This window comes from Perna viridis, chromosome 6 (genome assembly GCF_037379345.1).
Source record: "Perna viridis isolate PV_CMFRI_1.1 ecotype Kerala chromosome 6, ASM3737934v1, whole genome shotgun sequence".
Lineage (NCBI taxonomy): Eukaryota > Metazoa > Mollusca > Bivalvia > Mytilida > Mytilidae > Perna > Perna viridis.
In genome coordinates this window covers 40,613,668-40,630,991 of record NC_142450.1, presented here as the reverse complement: position 1 = coordinate 40,630,991, position 17,324 = coordinate 40,613,668, and the positions used below count along the sequence as shown (strand labels likewise).

Here is a 17,324-nt window from a genome sequence, read left to right as displayed (position 1 = left end):
GTATAATTTCATTTTTCATGTTTTCTTGAAACAGTGATCAAGGTAATCTTGAAAAATTGATAAATTCAACATTTTACAGCTGATACAATGTACTGCAGCTGCAAATATAAATTACAAGTTTAAAATACATATATACGTATGACGTATGTAGATGAACGTTTCTGGTTTGAAATCTACCCCTTTCGTTAGAATATTTAGTTAATTTTGTGCAATATTTTAGCTGAAATGGGTAAATGGTACCTTGGATCCGCCTTCACATTTTTTTTTCGTATCGGACTTCCTCCCTTTGGATCCGAAGTTTTTCTTCAGTGTTGGTTTTTACTGTCTTGACTATCCTTACAAATCTCGCAAGACCGCCCCTTACGGGAGATTCTATTACTATGTCTGTTAGTAGATGAAGGTAGCCTTTGGGATACCTGACCAAAAAAACTGTCAGAGTATGTCATACTAGCAGCATGGCTGCTTTGTTAACATTCTGGCCTACTCCCAGACCCCACGTAAGTCCTAGAACCAGTCGAATTATTTGGGAATACGTCAACATGTAGAGTGCCCGAACTTTCTACAATTGGAAGTCCTAATACTCGGCCATGATAAATAGCTCTTGTTTTATAACTGTGACTTTACAACAGTAATTGAAATTGAAAAAAAACAGGTTCAAATTGGTCGGAAAGGTTAATTACATATATTTTTCGTGTCATTTGTTTTTTTTACTGACCCCTTATATTATGTCCGCAGACAAGCTGTATTCGACAAATTGTCTCAGCACAATACATTATACACTCGACCAAATCGTTTGAAAAGGTATTGTTTACAAAACTTTAAAATATGCTTATACAAATGAGATTCATTTGGTGGTTCTCCAATTTGTTGGAGGAAGTTACGCGAACAGATTTTATGGTACGTCTTGGTGCTTTATCGTAATAGAAGGGAAGTCGGTTATAAGCTTAATTCATAATCATTTCGCTAGACGGCGTTGCAAGCTGTAATGTTCACAGACAGCATTTTCATTTAGTGTAAGTTTTTTCATAAATTATAGCATATTTTACTGCTTCTAAAGATTACACATTATGCTCTTGTTAAGATATCACTCTATTTCAACGAAGTTGATTGTCACATGCGTTCATGCATTTTCCAGTTTGGATAATCATTGAGTAAAGCCCAATGTTTATTTTCTCACCACCCACACAAAAGGGTTGAACATGTGAAAGACTATGTGCGTTAACACTGCCTTCCTTTTCTGTTTAGCAATAGGACATCTGTCCACCAACTTTTACAACATAAAATTTACCAGCATACTTAAATTCTAGATCATGTGCATGCAGGACTGCCAATTTAACTTTCAAGATGCTAATCAGCCTTAAGTATCGGATTCAACTGTTACTTCAAGGTCCACCAGTGCCTTTAAACTTGCCTTAACTGATGAGCCAGCCTATGCATTTAAGTTAGAGGCACTGGCTCCTCGTCTTTCAAGTTTGTAGAATGTATATTTTGTCTTAATTCTGAATGATTTTTAATCAATATTTGTTACATCAGATACAATTAAAATGGTATTTGTATCATTTTGTATATATTTGTAAAACACGAATTTCTCACAATTTCAACATTACTGACGTACATGAGGTGTGTCCGTCACGATTTTGTGTGTAATTGACTGAAACCGAATGTGGATGATTAGCCTCTAGAGGTTTCCTGTCCACGAATGCGTGGATGAGCAGTCACTGCCTAAGTTAAAAGTTTTTATAATGCAAAAGAAAACCTAGCACAAAAGCTGATGAGGGGTCTATACAGTGGCGGATTCAGGGGGCCCCCCCCCCTTAGATAATTGCAATTTTTAAAAATTGTGAAAAATTGTTCAAGACACCCTCAGAATGCAGGATTAGTGGTTTAATATTCAAAATTTTCTTGGGGGAGCATGACCCCAAATCCCCCTAGCAAATTTGGATCACTTCGTGTTCCTCACCAGTGATCCTGTCAAGACATTTTTTTGGGGCCCCCTTACCTAAAACTCTAGATCCGCCACTGCTATAGAAGCCTTAGTGCTTATTTTCTGACCTGAAGATAAAGTGGTAAATCATGCAAATGCCTTGAAATGATGAGATTTGGCAAAACTTGAGAGATTGAAGGGATGAAATAATAGATCTAAGGAAAATGTCTCCTACATGTACATCAGTAATCAGTTTCAAACTATGTGAGTCTCACTTGGAATATGTGAGAGTTAGCACTTTTGTATATTTATATTTTCAGTCGTGTTTTTGGAATTATGTAAACACTAATTTACTCTCATGCTTGTGCTAGCAGATGGGAGCTGTAAAAAAAAAACCCCCAAAAACAGGAGTTAAATGCAGAATGAATCCAATCTTGTGTGTCTTGTTGCTATAATCATACAGAGAGGATTGAATATCTTCACCTGCATTGATACTAAATAGGGTGTCCATATCCAAGTTTAAGGATCCTGATTTAAAGTACACCAAAATGCCCCAGTTTTTCTCTTTCCATATCATATTTATCACATTGATAATTCAATGTTTTGCAAGCGCATTTGTTATCCTCCACATGTCTATTAATCAGGTGTTGATATCCCTTTAGCTCTGAGTCCATTTAATACAATAAAGTGTTTTAGTTGGATAGACTAATTTTTATTTGAATTTGACCAGAGGGTGATGGTTATAATATTTCCTTCCCACATCATTAATGTCCCATTGGTTCTGCCAGTTGATTGTGACCAATGCCTATCAGTGTTCTTTCTATATTTTTAAACAGCAGAGTGCTTACTGGCATAGCACAGCTCCTTTGGCCATCCTGAAAAAAATTGTAGCACAGTGCCCATAGTGCCATTAATTACTGATAGTGCAGTGCTAAGAAATCATAGTGTTGCAAAGTACAGTGCTATAATAGCCTGGGGAGAACACTGGTTCATATTTGGTTGCTCTTTTCTGCATTTTTGGCAGCCTCTTGTAAGTCGCTCTACCTCTTTGTTTCCTTGGATGTCTGCATAACCCGGAGCCTAGTTAATACAATGTATTTACCAGATGCCTTTTTTCTCCAATTTCTTTTTTCTTGTTTTGATTTTATGAATAGTTTGTAATTTTATGAACTCCAATTTAGAGTGATTATGCCAATGGAAGACTGACTGCCATTGAATGGTATTCATACTTTTTACAATACAAACTTAATTGTGACAATTTTGCAAGTAGGATAGATCTTCTGTTTGAGACGGAATATTGAATTGAATTTCAGAATTTCTTCCACTGCAAAATTTAGCAAGTACATGTACTGGAAATTTTCACTTGCTAAATTTGAGGTTATTTGGGTTATTTCTGGACTTTACCTATAAGACATATTGAATTCCAGTAGCTAATTTTAGCAAGTGGAAATAATTTCTACTTGCAAAACTGAATTTCAACTTGCATTTAGCAAGTATTTCCCCTTAAATTCGATCACTGCTTTATATATAAAAAAATGGCTCCTGAACCACAGGGTCCTGGTTTTCCAATACATGAACCATCAGTAAAAGCTTCATGTACATGTACTGCATTATTTTGTGGTATATTTTCCAAAATGCTAAATATTTTGAAACTGTGGGAAAGTAAAAGTACTAAATAACATCAATAAGTTAAAGTATTTCAATAAGCTGACATAGCAATATGCAGTCAATAAAATCAGAAACCCAAGGGAGACAATTTCCATCATTTTTCTAAAATGCAAAATATAAGATGTTTTGCATGGGTGATAGTCCTATTTTCTGATCTTCATGGTTGATAGTCAGATGGACAAATTTAATGACAATCAATAATTTTTTTTAACGTTTAAGCACAAAAAAGTGTGATCAATTAAAGCTATTTAGTACCTTGTAACATTTCACTAAAACTTAGTTGATTAACATTGAAGAAAATTCAATATGCATTTTCAGGTATAAATATTGTGAATGCTATCTTTATCTACTGTTAATGCTCCAGTTAACAGGAATAAAAAGGTTGACTTTCTCCTAATACAAGTAAAATACATGTAGTTGGAGTTTGAGCTTGTTTCCAATTTGTTTATTACATTTCAGTGCTGCTGCTAATGGTCACTAAACTTGCAACAAATAATTCATGAACCTATATATTTTTATGTTGTTTCCTGCAAAATTTCACCCAGATTTTCATTTGCTTACTGTAAAAAGTCTCATATAACCAAATTTAAATTATAACTTAAATCTGTGTTTTTGAAACTAACCCTTGTTTGTCCTAATTGCCTTGGATACACGTATTTATATTCAGTTAAAATGTATATGTATGATATATATTATATGTACCTCATTTGCATAAACCAAAAGTGGCATGAATTATACTTTAGATTTACCATTTCACATTACAAGTATTGGTAGACGACAAAATGAAGGTATATTTATGACCAGGGTTCTCGGTACTGCTTGTACATGCATGACACATGAAAAAGTTCAGATCTGTCAATAAAAATAATTATTTTGTTTTGTTAGAAGATGCATGCACTTGAGTCAAAATTTTTACATGTAAAATACTGTAATTGTTTTTATTTCTTCATTTAAAAGGGAACTTTTTTTTTATTAGAATTCTTGAAATGATGTTCAATGTACATGTATTGTACATTAATATGTAAATTACTACTTGTACAGTGGTTGCATCTGACCTCAAAGTGATTTTTTCCGCAATTGAAGGTGCACAGTGCAAGTACTTTAAAGCTTTCAGTCCTCTAACAGGGAGGCACTTTTTTAGCTGGTTTAGCTTATGTTTTTGCGAATAAGTGTACGACCCAAATTCTTGATTAGGTCTTGAAAACTTGTAAATCATACATAATGTAAAGTTTTGACTGAAAGGACACTAATTCATTCTTTAATTTTTGGAAAGGTTGAAAACTTAATTAGTGATACATGTACAAATATACATGTATATATATGTTCAGACAAACCTTTCAGCAATTTTACCAAGACTACATGTTTAGTTAATAAGAATGCATGTTTAAGTGCATCTAGGGTAGTAGCATCAAATCATAACTTACTTGTATATGTGTAAACATTTTTTATGCATGTAAATTTGCATGTTCAAAAAGCATAAACTTTGCACAGTATGAATCAAATTCAAGCAATAAGTTCTAATGTTAATGCAGTAAAGTTGACTACATTTAAAAAAAAATGGGTGATTTACATGTACATACAGGTACATTTTCATTTTACATGTCTACATGTATGCACTGTAACTGGTACTACTGACACACCGTATGCCCTGTTGTTTATCTCTGCTGTTTTCAATTCAGTTAATCGTGTTGTGATGTGTATTGTATAAATGTAGTGTATTTTAATCTTTTGATGGAAAGAAAACAAAAAATAAATAAAGGGCTTTAAAAGAATTTGTGAAATGGCATTTTCATTTCTTAATTATGATGAAGTTGAGTAATCTAAGGTTTTTAACAGCTTTGCTTAGCATTGGTACTACACTGGGGCATTGCATTGACTGAAATGATGCATGGATCAAGTGCTAAAATGCATTTACTGAATACTTTTGTAATTTTAGTCAGGCATTCTGGATATTGACTTCTTGGTGTATTGTTTATTTTCACTGACTTGCTTATATTTGTAAATGATAAGCATTCTGACTCACCAAGGATTAAAACCCAGAAGTCTGGAAATACAGTAAATGTACATTTCATTTTCAGCTCATTCATGGCATTTTATTATTAAAAGTTGAATAATGACTATAATGCTCATAGTGTGTTGACAAAAAAAAATATGTATATTTTAAATAAAGGTTTACATAATATGATGTACTTAATGATTCTATTGAGACAAGTATGAATGTTTATAAACATGTTGTTTACAAGCTTCTTGGGGGTCACCTGACTAGTACATGTATTTTCAATTATAGTTTGGTTTTCCCAATGTAATAAAATGTAGTAATAATTGTAAAGTTTGTATACTTATTTTTTTGTTAAAGTAAGATCGGGGTTACAAAAGTTAGGACAGTGATAAATATCTTAGTATTGTTTTTTTTACCACAGATTACTTTTATATATATTTCATGATTCATGTAAATTCAAAATCTTTAAATAATTATTGAATGCTTTGATAGTTTATGATTATTTCCCTTTGGTTAGCTTCCTTTACTAGATTTTTACCTAAGTCAACATTATTTATATACTCATAGCATGGTTATTTTGTGTTAATTTTACACCAGGTAAGTTACACCTGTTATCTTCTGTTCTACACAAAAATCTTCCCTATCAATTTATCTTATAACAGACACTGTTACTCCCATAACTTTACATAATATAGTACAAACAGATACATCTATGGTACAACAAACTTTTAAAAAAAATCATGAATGTTCATAAGATTTTACAATAACAGGCTGTTGCATATTTTTATGCAGTAGGGAATGCATATGAAAGAAGATGATGAAGTATGTGTTATAATCAGATATTGATGTGTAAACAGAAGTTTATTTTTAGTACCATTAGGCATGTGAATGGTGTCTGTTGCTCTCTTAAGGCAATATGCACTGGGGCATTCATTTTTATCTCATGCTGGTTTAACATTTGCTTTCAATAAATAATGGTTTCTGTTGATCTAACTGGATATCTGAGTCAATTTCAATATCACTGACTGCATATCAATAAGATTTAAACCTGGTACAGTAGATTTAGGTTCAAGTTTGATGACTTTACAGTACTTCAGTACTGGTAAGTTATTTAGCTTCAATAGGAATAAAAAACCCTTAGAGGTATAATTATCTTATGATGAAAAACAGCTTGAAATGTCACAAGAAGGGTATTATTGAGAAAGGACTGCCAAGTGATGATTCTCAGGGTAGGTCAGGATACCCAGATGTTTACCTAGTTGCTAAATAGAGTGTAAATACATATCTGTTAAAACATTTCTAAAAATAATGATCAATGAAAGTATAAGGTTTCTTTATAATGTATTAGACTTGACATTGTCACCAGCTACATGTAGTAGACCAAGGGCCATGTGGTCAGTAATTACAGTTATAGCAATGAATGGATTTCATTGGCTTTATATGTTTGTGAATAGGCTGGCATACTCTATTCTAGCTCAATCTCCTTGTAAAGACTTAAATAGAAATTTTCCTGGGGCCATTCAGGGTTTGTGCTTCATGGTGTGGACTGGAAATGGTATTATTTATTGATACTATTTGATTATGGATGAATAATTACTACATGTATATACCTGCACTCATGTGGTTTATTTTACATTTGAATGTACAATATCAACCAAAAACAATAGAAATTTATAAATACTAAAAACTGAAGTAATCTCAGAAACCTTAATTTCCAATAGCCATATATTTCCCCAAAATACATAGGGAAGGTAACTATAAAAAGATTTATGGTATGTAGGTGGATGTACATGTATCACTTTCACAATCCATATAGGATTACTCACTTGCATATTTTTGTAAAACCATAATTTTAAGTCAGTTCTCTCCCTTTCCAAAAGATCATTCTGGTCTGAGAGAAATAATCTCGGTTTACTTGATATGGTACACAGTTGACATTCTTGAGAAAAAAAGATAAGATAGATTTGAGAACAATTACATATGGTTGTACAGTTTTGTTTTGAATTTGAGAATTTAGTCTGAGTGATTGTTCTCATTTCAGAGTTCAGCACCTCTTGTTGTTCAGTTTTTTCTTTGAAATTCAAGTTTAAATTTTCAAGTTTACCTACATGTATGTTAACTTTATGGTACTGTATTTATAAAAATTCTTTTTAATGAAGTCATGCATGCTGATTTTGTGGTTGTAGTTGTAGTCCCAGTTTTAATTGAAAATTATTTGAAATTTTGTGCATACATTGTGTGTAGCCCTGTATTGATAAGAAAATGAAACAAATTTATGAAATTACATCATTACTGTAACTTTTGTCTTGATACATGCATGTATCAGCTGTAGGCTATAGTCATTTTTTTCTGAGTTTGCTATATTTTGCATATTTTTATATGATTACTTTCACATTGAAGCTACTACTATATTCCATGTTTTTTTAACAATATATTGAAGAGCAAACTAAATGAGCAATAAAAGGAAAAATAACTTGATTACAATCAGAAAAAAGCTGTTCTTCAGTCTGCTAATTTTGTGTAGAGAATCAGACATGACCTTACATTATGAAGATGTACTGCTAACACATTTTCACCACTACACTAAGATCAATAAAAAAACAGGCTGATTATTGAACTGCAGGCACTATTCCTAAGGAATCTCTGTTTGTGTCTGATCATTTACTGAGTGATGCTTGATATTGATGGATGTGACTCAGTGGTTTCTAAAAATACAATGTTTTCAGTTGTCAAGTTTAAGTGCTTTCTTGTTAGTATGCTGGCTATATACTGATGTAATTTAGGTCATGTTTACTTGTAACTGGTCCAAGTAAACATTCTACTGTGCACTACAAAAGGCTGAATTATAATTATACTTAATTTCAATATTTTTCAAGTGACGAGTATTTTTAAGTGGTTTACTAAAGTTTTATCCTAGTAGCTGGTATTGTCAGTTAATATCATACTCACTATACTGATTCTGTACTACTGATATAAAACAGCTTGGTTTTCAGCTGTTTTCATTAAAACTTTTATTTTTATATTTCATAAGTTGTTAGCAATGTATGCTATTATGACATTCTTCTACATATAATGTATGCTACATTGTAGCAATCCATGTGCTTTTCATATTAGCTCTGTAAAATTATACATACCGGTATATCGCAGTGTTCTAGAATTCCTTTTTCCCATTACTGGGGGCAAGTGAAATTTGGGTCAGGGAAAGGTAGGTACTTAGTTACACTTTCCCATGGCAAGTTGAAAACTTCATATGCAGTAAGGATTTGTTTTGTTGGGAAAGCAGTCATTGACTGTGGGAAAGTTGATTTCATATGGATTTTTCCTGAGGAAACCTCAATTTCTGAAAAATACTAGAACACTGTATTGTTGTCATTTTATTGGCAGCATTAAACACGATGAAGAAAAATAAAAGATCACCAATGCACAAATATGCGTATAAAGAAATTATGAAATATACCAAACCAAAGAAGTGACAGTTCAATGTGATAAAAATTCGTCTTTAGGATTGTACATGACTGTGAAGTTAATATATTCTCTCTCCCCATTTCGACTTGTGGACTGTGTTTCTATTGGCTTACATGTATTATTCGGTGCGAAGTGTTTTTGGACAGTTGGAGACTTGAGTAAATTAACTCGATTTAACTATAAACTTCATTTTCAATTAAAAAAAAAACAAAAAACTTTCCTACTACGGTTTTGAAAGTGGTAATATCCCATTTTCCCATGTATATTATAACCTTAAGGTAGATGTTTTTTATTTACAGATTCATGATGTATGTTTAGATTGTGATGTTCTCATTGAGAATTGTAACCACTGACCATTACCAGACCACACCTATTCCAGGGTTAGATGTACAGTACTCTGAACTTAGGGGGTCAAATGTATGGAAAGTACCAGTGGTCAGGGTCTATGGAACCACCCCAGGAGGTATGTTAATAAGAGGCCAAATGTAATGGAAGTTTGATGGTTAAAGTGTTTTGAATCCACCAGAGAGTTATGCTACTTAGGAAGTTAAATGCTTAAACAATATGGGTGTCCAGAATATATATGGAAATGCCCATGGAGGTGCATTACTTGGGTACCAAATGTATAAAAAGCATTGTACACCAAAGTCTTCAAAGGATCATTAATTAGATGTCAAATGTGGGTGGTCAGAATGTTTTGAACCAGCCCAGAAGGTACATGTAAATTCAACATGCCTCTATGCTAGGAATGAAGACATTTTATCAAGAGTTCAGTTTCTTTTGAGCAACACCATTGTAGGAATTAGGAAGTCAGACAAAGAGACTCACTGGTACTTATATGTCGTAAAGAATAATATGGATTAATGGAAATTTGTTAATTGAATTAGAAATAAATTAGAAACTTTTACATAGCTGCTAGTAAAGACCTGTGTTATCTTTGCCAGATATTTTATACTATATAGCTTACTCTGTACTTTTATTGATAAACCAGATAGTGAATTGAAAGAGGTCTGGTTTATTGACTGATTCAGTAATTACAAGGTTAAAATTTTAATGGCCAAATTAGCATCAGAATTTGATTCCACTAGATGCCATTTTAAGTGTCCATGTAAACAGTTTGGCTATAGAACTTGAAGTTGCTACATTCTAAATTCCACACAGTATCTGTTATTATTCATGACTATAAATGGTCAGAAAGAAGAAAATGAGAGAAGCTGAATTGACCTGATCCCGAAGATGTATTGATTTATTCTATTGTCCTATATCTTCAATCCATGTGACTTTGATTTTTAGGATCCTCTAGGGTATTGTTAATGTCTATCTCTGTGATCTTACCTAAATAGATCATTATAACAGTGTATAGTTATTTCATTGGATCATCTGTCACTTTGTGGGGGGATGTTGTTTCAGAAATTGATTTCTGAAATTGTCCATATTGATTTTAATGTTACATGCCAAGTGCATAGTGCCACTTGTGTATTCAAGGCAGGAGATAAGGATGTGTATTAAGGCAAGACCAGAAATATAAACCACCAAGTTTTATTGAAGTTACTTCTGTTCTTTTACAGGAATGGATTTTTTATATGAAAAAAAAAATGGGGTCATATTATAATGTGGTATACCTTGTTGATGTTAATTTTTCTCTTCCCATGCAATAACTTAAGTTGTAGTCAACTGAATGTCATTAAATTTTGATATATTGTTAGTTGCTGCTAGATGAAATGGAGTCACTTGGCCCCTACTATTCTCCAAGAAAGGGCCAAAATGGTTAAAATAGGTGTTCATTTAAAATTAGTGTAGAAGATTTATTTCTCATTCACTATTGACAAATCTCACTTTGATTATTTAAAATTCAGTTTTAAGAATATTGAACAGATTTTGAATAGCATTTTGTATTTTCAGTGTATAGGGTACCAAAGTAGGCCATCCCCTAAAAATCTTTTTTATTTCTGGTATAATTTAAATGTTATTTTTTTTGTATTCAACATATTCCTACATGTTTATTTTAATCAGTATTTGAACATTTTTTTCTGTTTTTGAATGAGATGGTGTCAAAGAGGCCAAAAACGTAATTTTTCTAAGAATGTATTTAATTTTTTTATCTGATTTTAATGATTTTTTTGTAAGTTGTTTGTCTTTTCAAGGGCTTGAAGAAGTATGCTAGCAAAGTTACTCTATCAATAACTGTTTTGAGGTTATTGAGTACAAGCACCCTGAAAGCAGATCTTTTTACTTAAGTTGAATATCAAAATCTTGTGCAATGTTATATCCAAAGTATTCCAAACCATTTGTTGTGTCCATAATGAACTCTAGTCTAAGTCTCTATGTTTAAGTGTGTCAAAAACTTGTATTGTGTCAAACTTGTCCCAAGTGAACAGTTGTCATATCATGCTGGGCTTGACAAAACTTTTTATTAAAGCAATCATTTGTTGAAATAACTCATTAAAATTGATCAACAAAATGCCCTCAGTGCTACAGGCAAGAATAAATACAATGTACATGTACATGTACTTTAAGGCTGAATGTGTGCAGAAATAGCCAAAAGGAAAACTGTATCTTTAACTGTGTATATGAAGTTAACCAATAATTAAGACAGTATGTAAATTAGTGTTTATTTCAAACATTATTTCTGTAAATCTTTCAGGACAAAAGACATGTATGCATGTCCATGGAGTGTTTCCTTACTTGTATGTTCCATACGATGGGACACAGCCATGGGATCGGTATCTACGATTATTTGCCAACAGTCTAGATAAGGCATTAAATGTCAGCCTGAACAATGCTAATGCTAAAACTCAGCATGTGTATAAAATCAATTTGGTTGCAGGCATGTAAGTATCAGATCTGAGTTCAAAATGCTTGTTTATCTTCTAAGATTGACTAACTATTCAAATTAGTAAGGATCAGAGATTGGAGCCCATGTTGTTAGATATACACAGGCCTATAAACAGCCATCATTCATTTGTAGATGCTTTTTAAAGGACTAATTTGAATTTCCATTGTTGGATCAGAAGGCTTTTGAAAAGTTGTCATGCATCCTTCATTTTTTGAAGCTAGATTAAGCACCTGAACAGAAAATAACCTTCCCTGATTCTTTCAGCTTTTTCAAATTTGGATTTTACTGTTATGACTGTTTTTTTTTTATGTATATTTACTTCCGATTTTGGAAATTTTTGCTTTGTTTGTTGAAATCGGTAAAATTAGGTTTGCTTTATTAAAAAAAGTTAGTGAGAACTGTACTGTTGAGTGTTGTAGACTCCAAATATCAAAGAAACATATTAAAATTTGTAATGTTGCACTACAATTGAACCTATCATAGCAAGAGATATATAGTTTTTTTGCTCATTCAAATCTTTAATGAATAATTAATTTGACATCTTGATACCTGAATGTGCTACCTCATTAGCTGTTGGAATGTATAGATCATATACAGGATTGCCACTGTCCTTCAGATGTGTAACTAGATATGAAGATAGAGATGACACTTTAACATGCTGTAAAATAAATGAGTCATTTTTATTTATTTAAATGAAACAAGACTTCCTTGATTTGGAGGAAAAAAATTACTATGTTACCACTTGGTTACTTTCTACTTATTGCTCTATAAGACATATGGACATCAACTTTTATGTATTGTACCAAGTTATCTGGTTCAAAAGCCTACTACATGTTTATTTTTCTTATGTCACATCCTTCTTTTTTCAGACCTATGTATGGTTACCATGACAAAGAAGAGCAGTTCCTTAAAATATTCCTTTACAATCCAGGAATGGTAAAAAAGTAGGTCATTACAGTTTCATTGGTTGCAGTAAAATAATTCACATGTAAATTGGCTATAGCCAATACTTAGTGCATTCTGTGTAAAATTGTGTTAAATCATAGCTAAGGATATATAACTCATTGTGTTTGAATTTGTCAGTGTTTTCAGTGGAATTTTAGCTCACCTGGCCAAAGGCCATATGAGCTATTGCCATCACTTGTCATCCGTCGTCGTCGTCGTCATCCTTCATTGCCATTAACAATTATACAAAACTCTTCTCCTCTGAAACTACATGACTAATTAGAACCAAACTTGGTATGAATTTTCCTTGGGGTATCCTGCATAGAAGTGTTGTGGGGATTTTTGATTCGTCAAAAAACATGGCCGCTGTTACTAAAAATAGAACATAGTGTCAGACAGTACTTTTTTGCGCATATATCTCCTAACTGTTAGGTTTATCCAAATTCTTTCAATAGCTGAAATGATCCGTATTATTAGGACTACAAAAGTCTTTAGACTCCTTGTAAGAGTTATTGCCCTTGAAAGGGGAAAAATGACTTTTTTTTAAATAGTTTTCAGTCAATGTCTTGAAAACTATGATAGATTAAAAGGAACTTTCCATTGTTAACAAGATCTTGTGATAGTCCTACTAAAGAGTTCTTTAGTCAAAATTGTTGGACAACTTCTTGTTTAATTTATTGCCTTTGCAAGGCAAAATTCAAGAAGGTAATAAGTGTCACTTTATTTTACTGATGTTATTTATTTTGTAGAGCTGCAGATTTATTATTAGGAGGTGCAGTGATGAACAAAGCATTTCAGCCTCATGAAGCTCATATACCGTATGTTCTACAGGTATAAGACATTCGTTTTTATTCTCCAGCTCCAAAGGAGGGTAAACTGTTTTATCCCATTCTGTCTGTATGTAAAAATATTTTTAATTATCAGTTTTCTCTGCAACTACTTGCTGTTTGATATTTTGACACCAGGTTAATACAGGTATTTCATAAGATGGAGGTTTTGGGTGACATTAACTTCCAGTTTGATGACTTGGTTTATATTTTGACCATAGTTTTAGGTCAGGCCCATTGATCATAATGTTCATCAGTTTGGTACAGGTTTCTGGACTGAGTCTATATATTTTAATGGAGTGGTGATTCTGTTGTGGAAAGTTGATGTTCTTTCAAGTCTGACATACAAGTAGGATGTGTTGGACAAATGATGCTAATTTAATTTATTTGGCCAGCATGCTTTCACTGGATGTGAAATTTCTGATTGTATTAAATTTGGCCCATTCACGATTTCATCACTAGTGATAGTAATTATATAAAATATGGTATGAGAGGAAGGTGGCAAATCATAATGCGTCCCATGCTGGTTCCTGGTTAAGAATAATAATTAGGAACAGTTTGTTTATATTATGGACATGCTTGGCACATTTAATAAAAAGTAATGTGTGTAATTTTCTTCACACCTTTCTGCCACATTTGGTAACTTTTTGTGAGCCATCTTGAGTTTTTATGTGCCAATTTACACAAAGTGCTGCCAAAATGTTCCCTGATTTACTGGGATAACACTTTTCATGGTTTTGTTGTTGAAGTCTGAAAACAAGTTTAAATAGCCTTCAAATTGAAAAAAATTTATCCTATGTTAATATGGCATGATGAAATCCATGAATTATTAACTTGACTTACAAACTTGATAAGCCACAAAAATTGATATACTATACACACATAATAATACCTTTATACTGTCAGACTTAGTCAGGTTGAACAGGTCCCAACTTCTTTATAAAGGAAAGTAATGTCGTTATTTTATATTAACAAATACTATACTGATAACTGTAATATGGTTTACTGAAAAACACATGTTTAATTGTAGAAACATTCATTTATTTAACCTTAAGATATTTATTTTTCAGATGTTTATAGATTATAACTTGTATGGTATGAATATGCTTAATGTTGCTGCTGTTAAATTCAGAAGAGAAAGAAAAGGTACATATATACTGCAGTAACAATGTAATCTCTTCTTTTCAGCTTCCAACACTGTTGTTGTAGGATGGAGTTTGTTATGTAATTCTTTTGTGACTATACAACCTTAATGAATTCAGTATGACTGTTGCATTGTTCCGTTAAGTGACTGAAAACAGTCATTGTACCTCTCAATGAACCAATTAAAGATCACATAGACATAAGTACAACAAAATAAATTCTACACATTATTTACCCTGGGCTTACCTACTTATGCATAAAAAATGCCAAATTTGTCCTTCACCTTTTTACACCCACACTTAATTTTAACAGGTTGTATGTTATATTATATATTATTCTGGCCTAAGACAGGGTTTATAATGTCACATTCATGGCCGATGGCTCATGGAATATAAATCATAAGTCATGAATGTGACATTATATACCCTGTCTAAGGCCTGAATAACATATGTATTATAGTGAACAACTTTATATTTGTTAAAAAATGTTCAGGAAATAAAATTACAAGTTTTTACTTGTACATTGAGCGAAGTCACCCTGCCACCCTCCTTACCCTACTTTTTATTCTTTACATTTTTTATAATTTCTTTTTATTTGAATTTCTTCCGAAATGGAAAAAAATGTTTTTTTTTTTGTTTTTTTATTTTTTTAAGTAAATGACACAGAAGTACATGTTTCATTAATTCTCCCTGACAATATCCTGTATGAGGCCTCTACATTCCATGGGGCTGGATTGACCAATAGTATCTCTAAGGGGTTTAATAAGTAATTATAAACATAAAGAAAATTAAATAATCAACAATTTAATTATCACAGAAATAATTTAATAGAATATTGACGTACAACAATAAGTGCATATATTTACTCTATGCATATTTTTTGTTATCGAAGCGTAACAGCAGCGGCCATGTATTATGAGGCCCCCAACCTGAAAATGAGAAGTCTTATGTACACGGCTACAGCCGTGTATAAAGCAGGATGAATTTGACCTTTTGCATTTTTACATACTTTCCCTCACAAAGACTTGGGTAAAAAATTCTTTTTTTGTTTCTTTTTTGTGGCAGTCCCATTATGGTTTTTGTGTTTAGTTCTAATCAAAGTATTATTGTTTAAGACAGGATTACATTGTACAAAGTTCTGTCTTTTTTTTATTCACTTTCTAAAAGATGCATCAGTATTTGAAAGAAGATACTGACATAATGAAATATTGATGTATATTGTAATTTATTTATTTTCTTAGATGAGGAAAATCATGATGGCGATAGTGGTTGTAAAGATGAAGTGAAGAGTAGCCAGGGATCTGATATTTCGTGTCCACGTACACCAACCTCACTACTAGACCGATCTCAGCTTGGAACACCTGCTAGGAAAATATGGGATGGCAGTAATATTCCTGAGTAAGTATAATATGAAATTTTGTTATTAGGTGACCTATGAATTCATAAAATAATTTTTTTAGTGTAGTAATTTGGTAGATTTGTCTTCTCATTTTCATTATATTTAAATGTACCATATTTTTCTGCCTATAAGTCGATGTGGAGTATAAGTTAAATCGAAACATTTTGAGTAGAATTGATGAAAAAAAAACATAGAAAAGTCAGTTTTGCCAGATAAGTCGTGTGTCAGGTGTGTATCTTAGGTCACCGATGTAAACTGTAGGTGTCAGCGGTAGTTTTTCAAATCATATTATTCAAGCGAAGTAACTATAAATTATATCGTTAAGTTTGTTAGTATTTTTAATAAAGTGTATTTTGTAAATAAGTTTTATTTAATTCCGTGTCGATTGCTCTGATATTGAAACCAAAAGATGTTAAACAAAGAAGCATGGGCACCCAGGTGTGAAATAAGTCTGGACAACTGGTCAAATTAAGACTGTTGATTAATAAACAATATAATCTGGTATTGTCAATGAAAACAATCAGTGTAATGTTATCATTTTTGATGATATTACTTATAGATGAACTTTTTTTCTCGACAAATCTTTATAGAAGTCTATGTGGATGATAAGTCAAGGCTGACATTTTGCTGTAAAAAAGATATTAACTTATTGTCTGAAAAATATTGTATTTAAATTCTTACACCTCTTATTTTTTTGTGTCTGCTTATAACAGAAGTCTGGGCTGTAGGCCTCAGTGTTTGATTTTACTATCCATAATTATTTCCACAACACTGAGTTTCCTGGGGTTTGATTGCACTTTTTAGAGAGCTGAGCTTCTTCTGGTTTTGAGGTCTAGATGTCACATGTACATTAATATATATTTTCAATAGCAAGTATTTTGTCTTTCTGTAATTTACTAGTTAATTGTGCCTTGTCATAACAGGTAAAAACATGATCTCTTCCATAAGAAATCTGATCATGCTGCACTATGTATTGATCAAAACTCTTTGTTTGTTCTTGTAAGGCCATCATAAAAAGATTCCTGGATTCTCATTCAGCATTTTTCCAAATTAGGGGTGGGCAGGTGGGCAAATTTTAATTATTTTTTTTAATCAATTTAAGTGAAAATGCTGTCAATT

At 32.2% G+C, this 17,324-nt stretch overlaps 1 protein-coding gene across 3 annotated transcripts in view; it reads left to right on the top strand.

The window, feature by feature from the left end:
• Window positions 1-968: 968 nt before the first annotated feature.
• Window positions 969-17,324, top strand: part of LOC148614959 (uncharacterized) — a 52,567-nt gene continuing 36,211 nt past the window's right edge. For 2 of the 3 annotated variants that reach the window (XM_088589517.1, XM_088589519.1), the window contains exons 1-7: window positions 969-1,013; window positions 9,356-9,519; window positions 11,701-11,887; window positions 12,762-12,836; window positions 13,587-13,668; window positions 14,735-14,810; window positions 16,048-16,204. In XM_088589517.1, the coding sequence (XP_088445643.1) occupies window positions 9,381-9,519; window positions 11,701-11,887; window positions 12,762-12,836; window positions 13,587-13,668; window positions 14,735-14,810; window positions 16,048-16,204 (716 nt within the window). In that variant the 5' untranslated portion in view covers window positions 969-1,013; window positions 9,356-9,380. Of the gene's footprint in view, window positions 1,014-6,127; window positions 6,189-9,355; window positions 9,520-11,700; window positions 11,888-12,761; window positions 12,837-13,586; window positions 13,669-14,734; window positions 14,811-16,047; window positions 16,205-17,324 lie in introns of those variants that run through there. The other variant, XM_088589518.1, reaches the window with a different exon arrangement.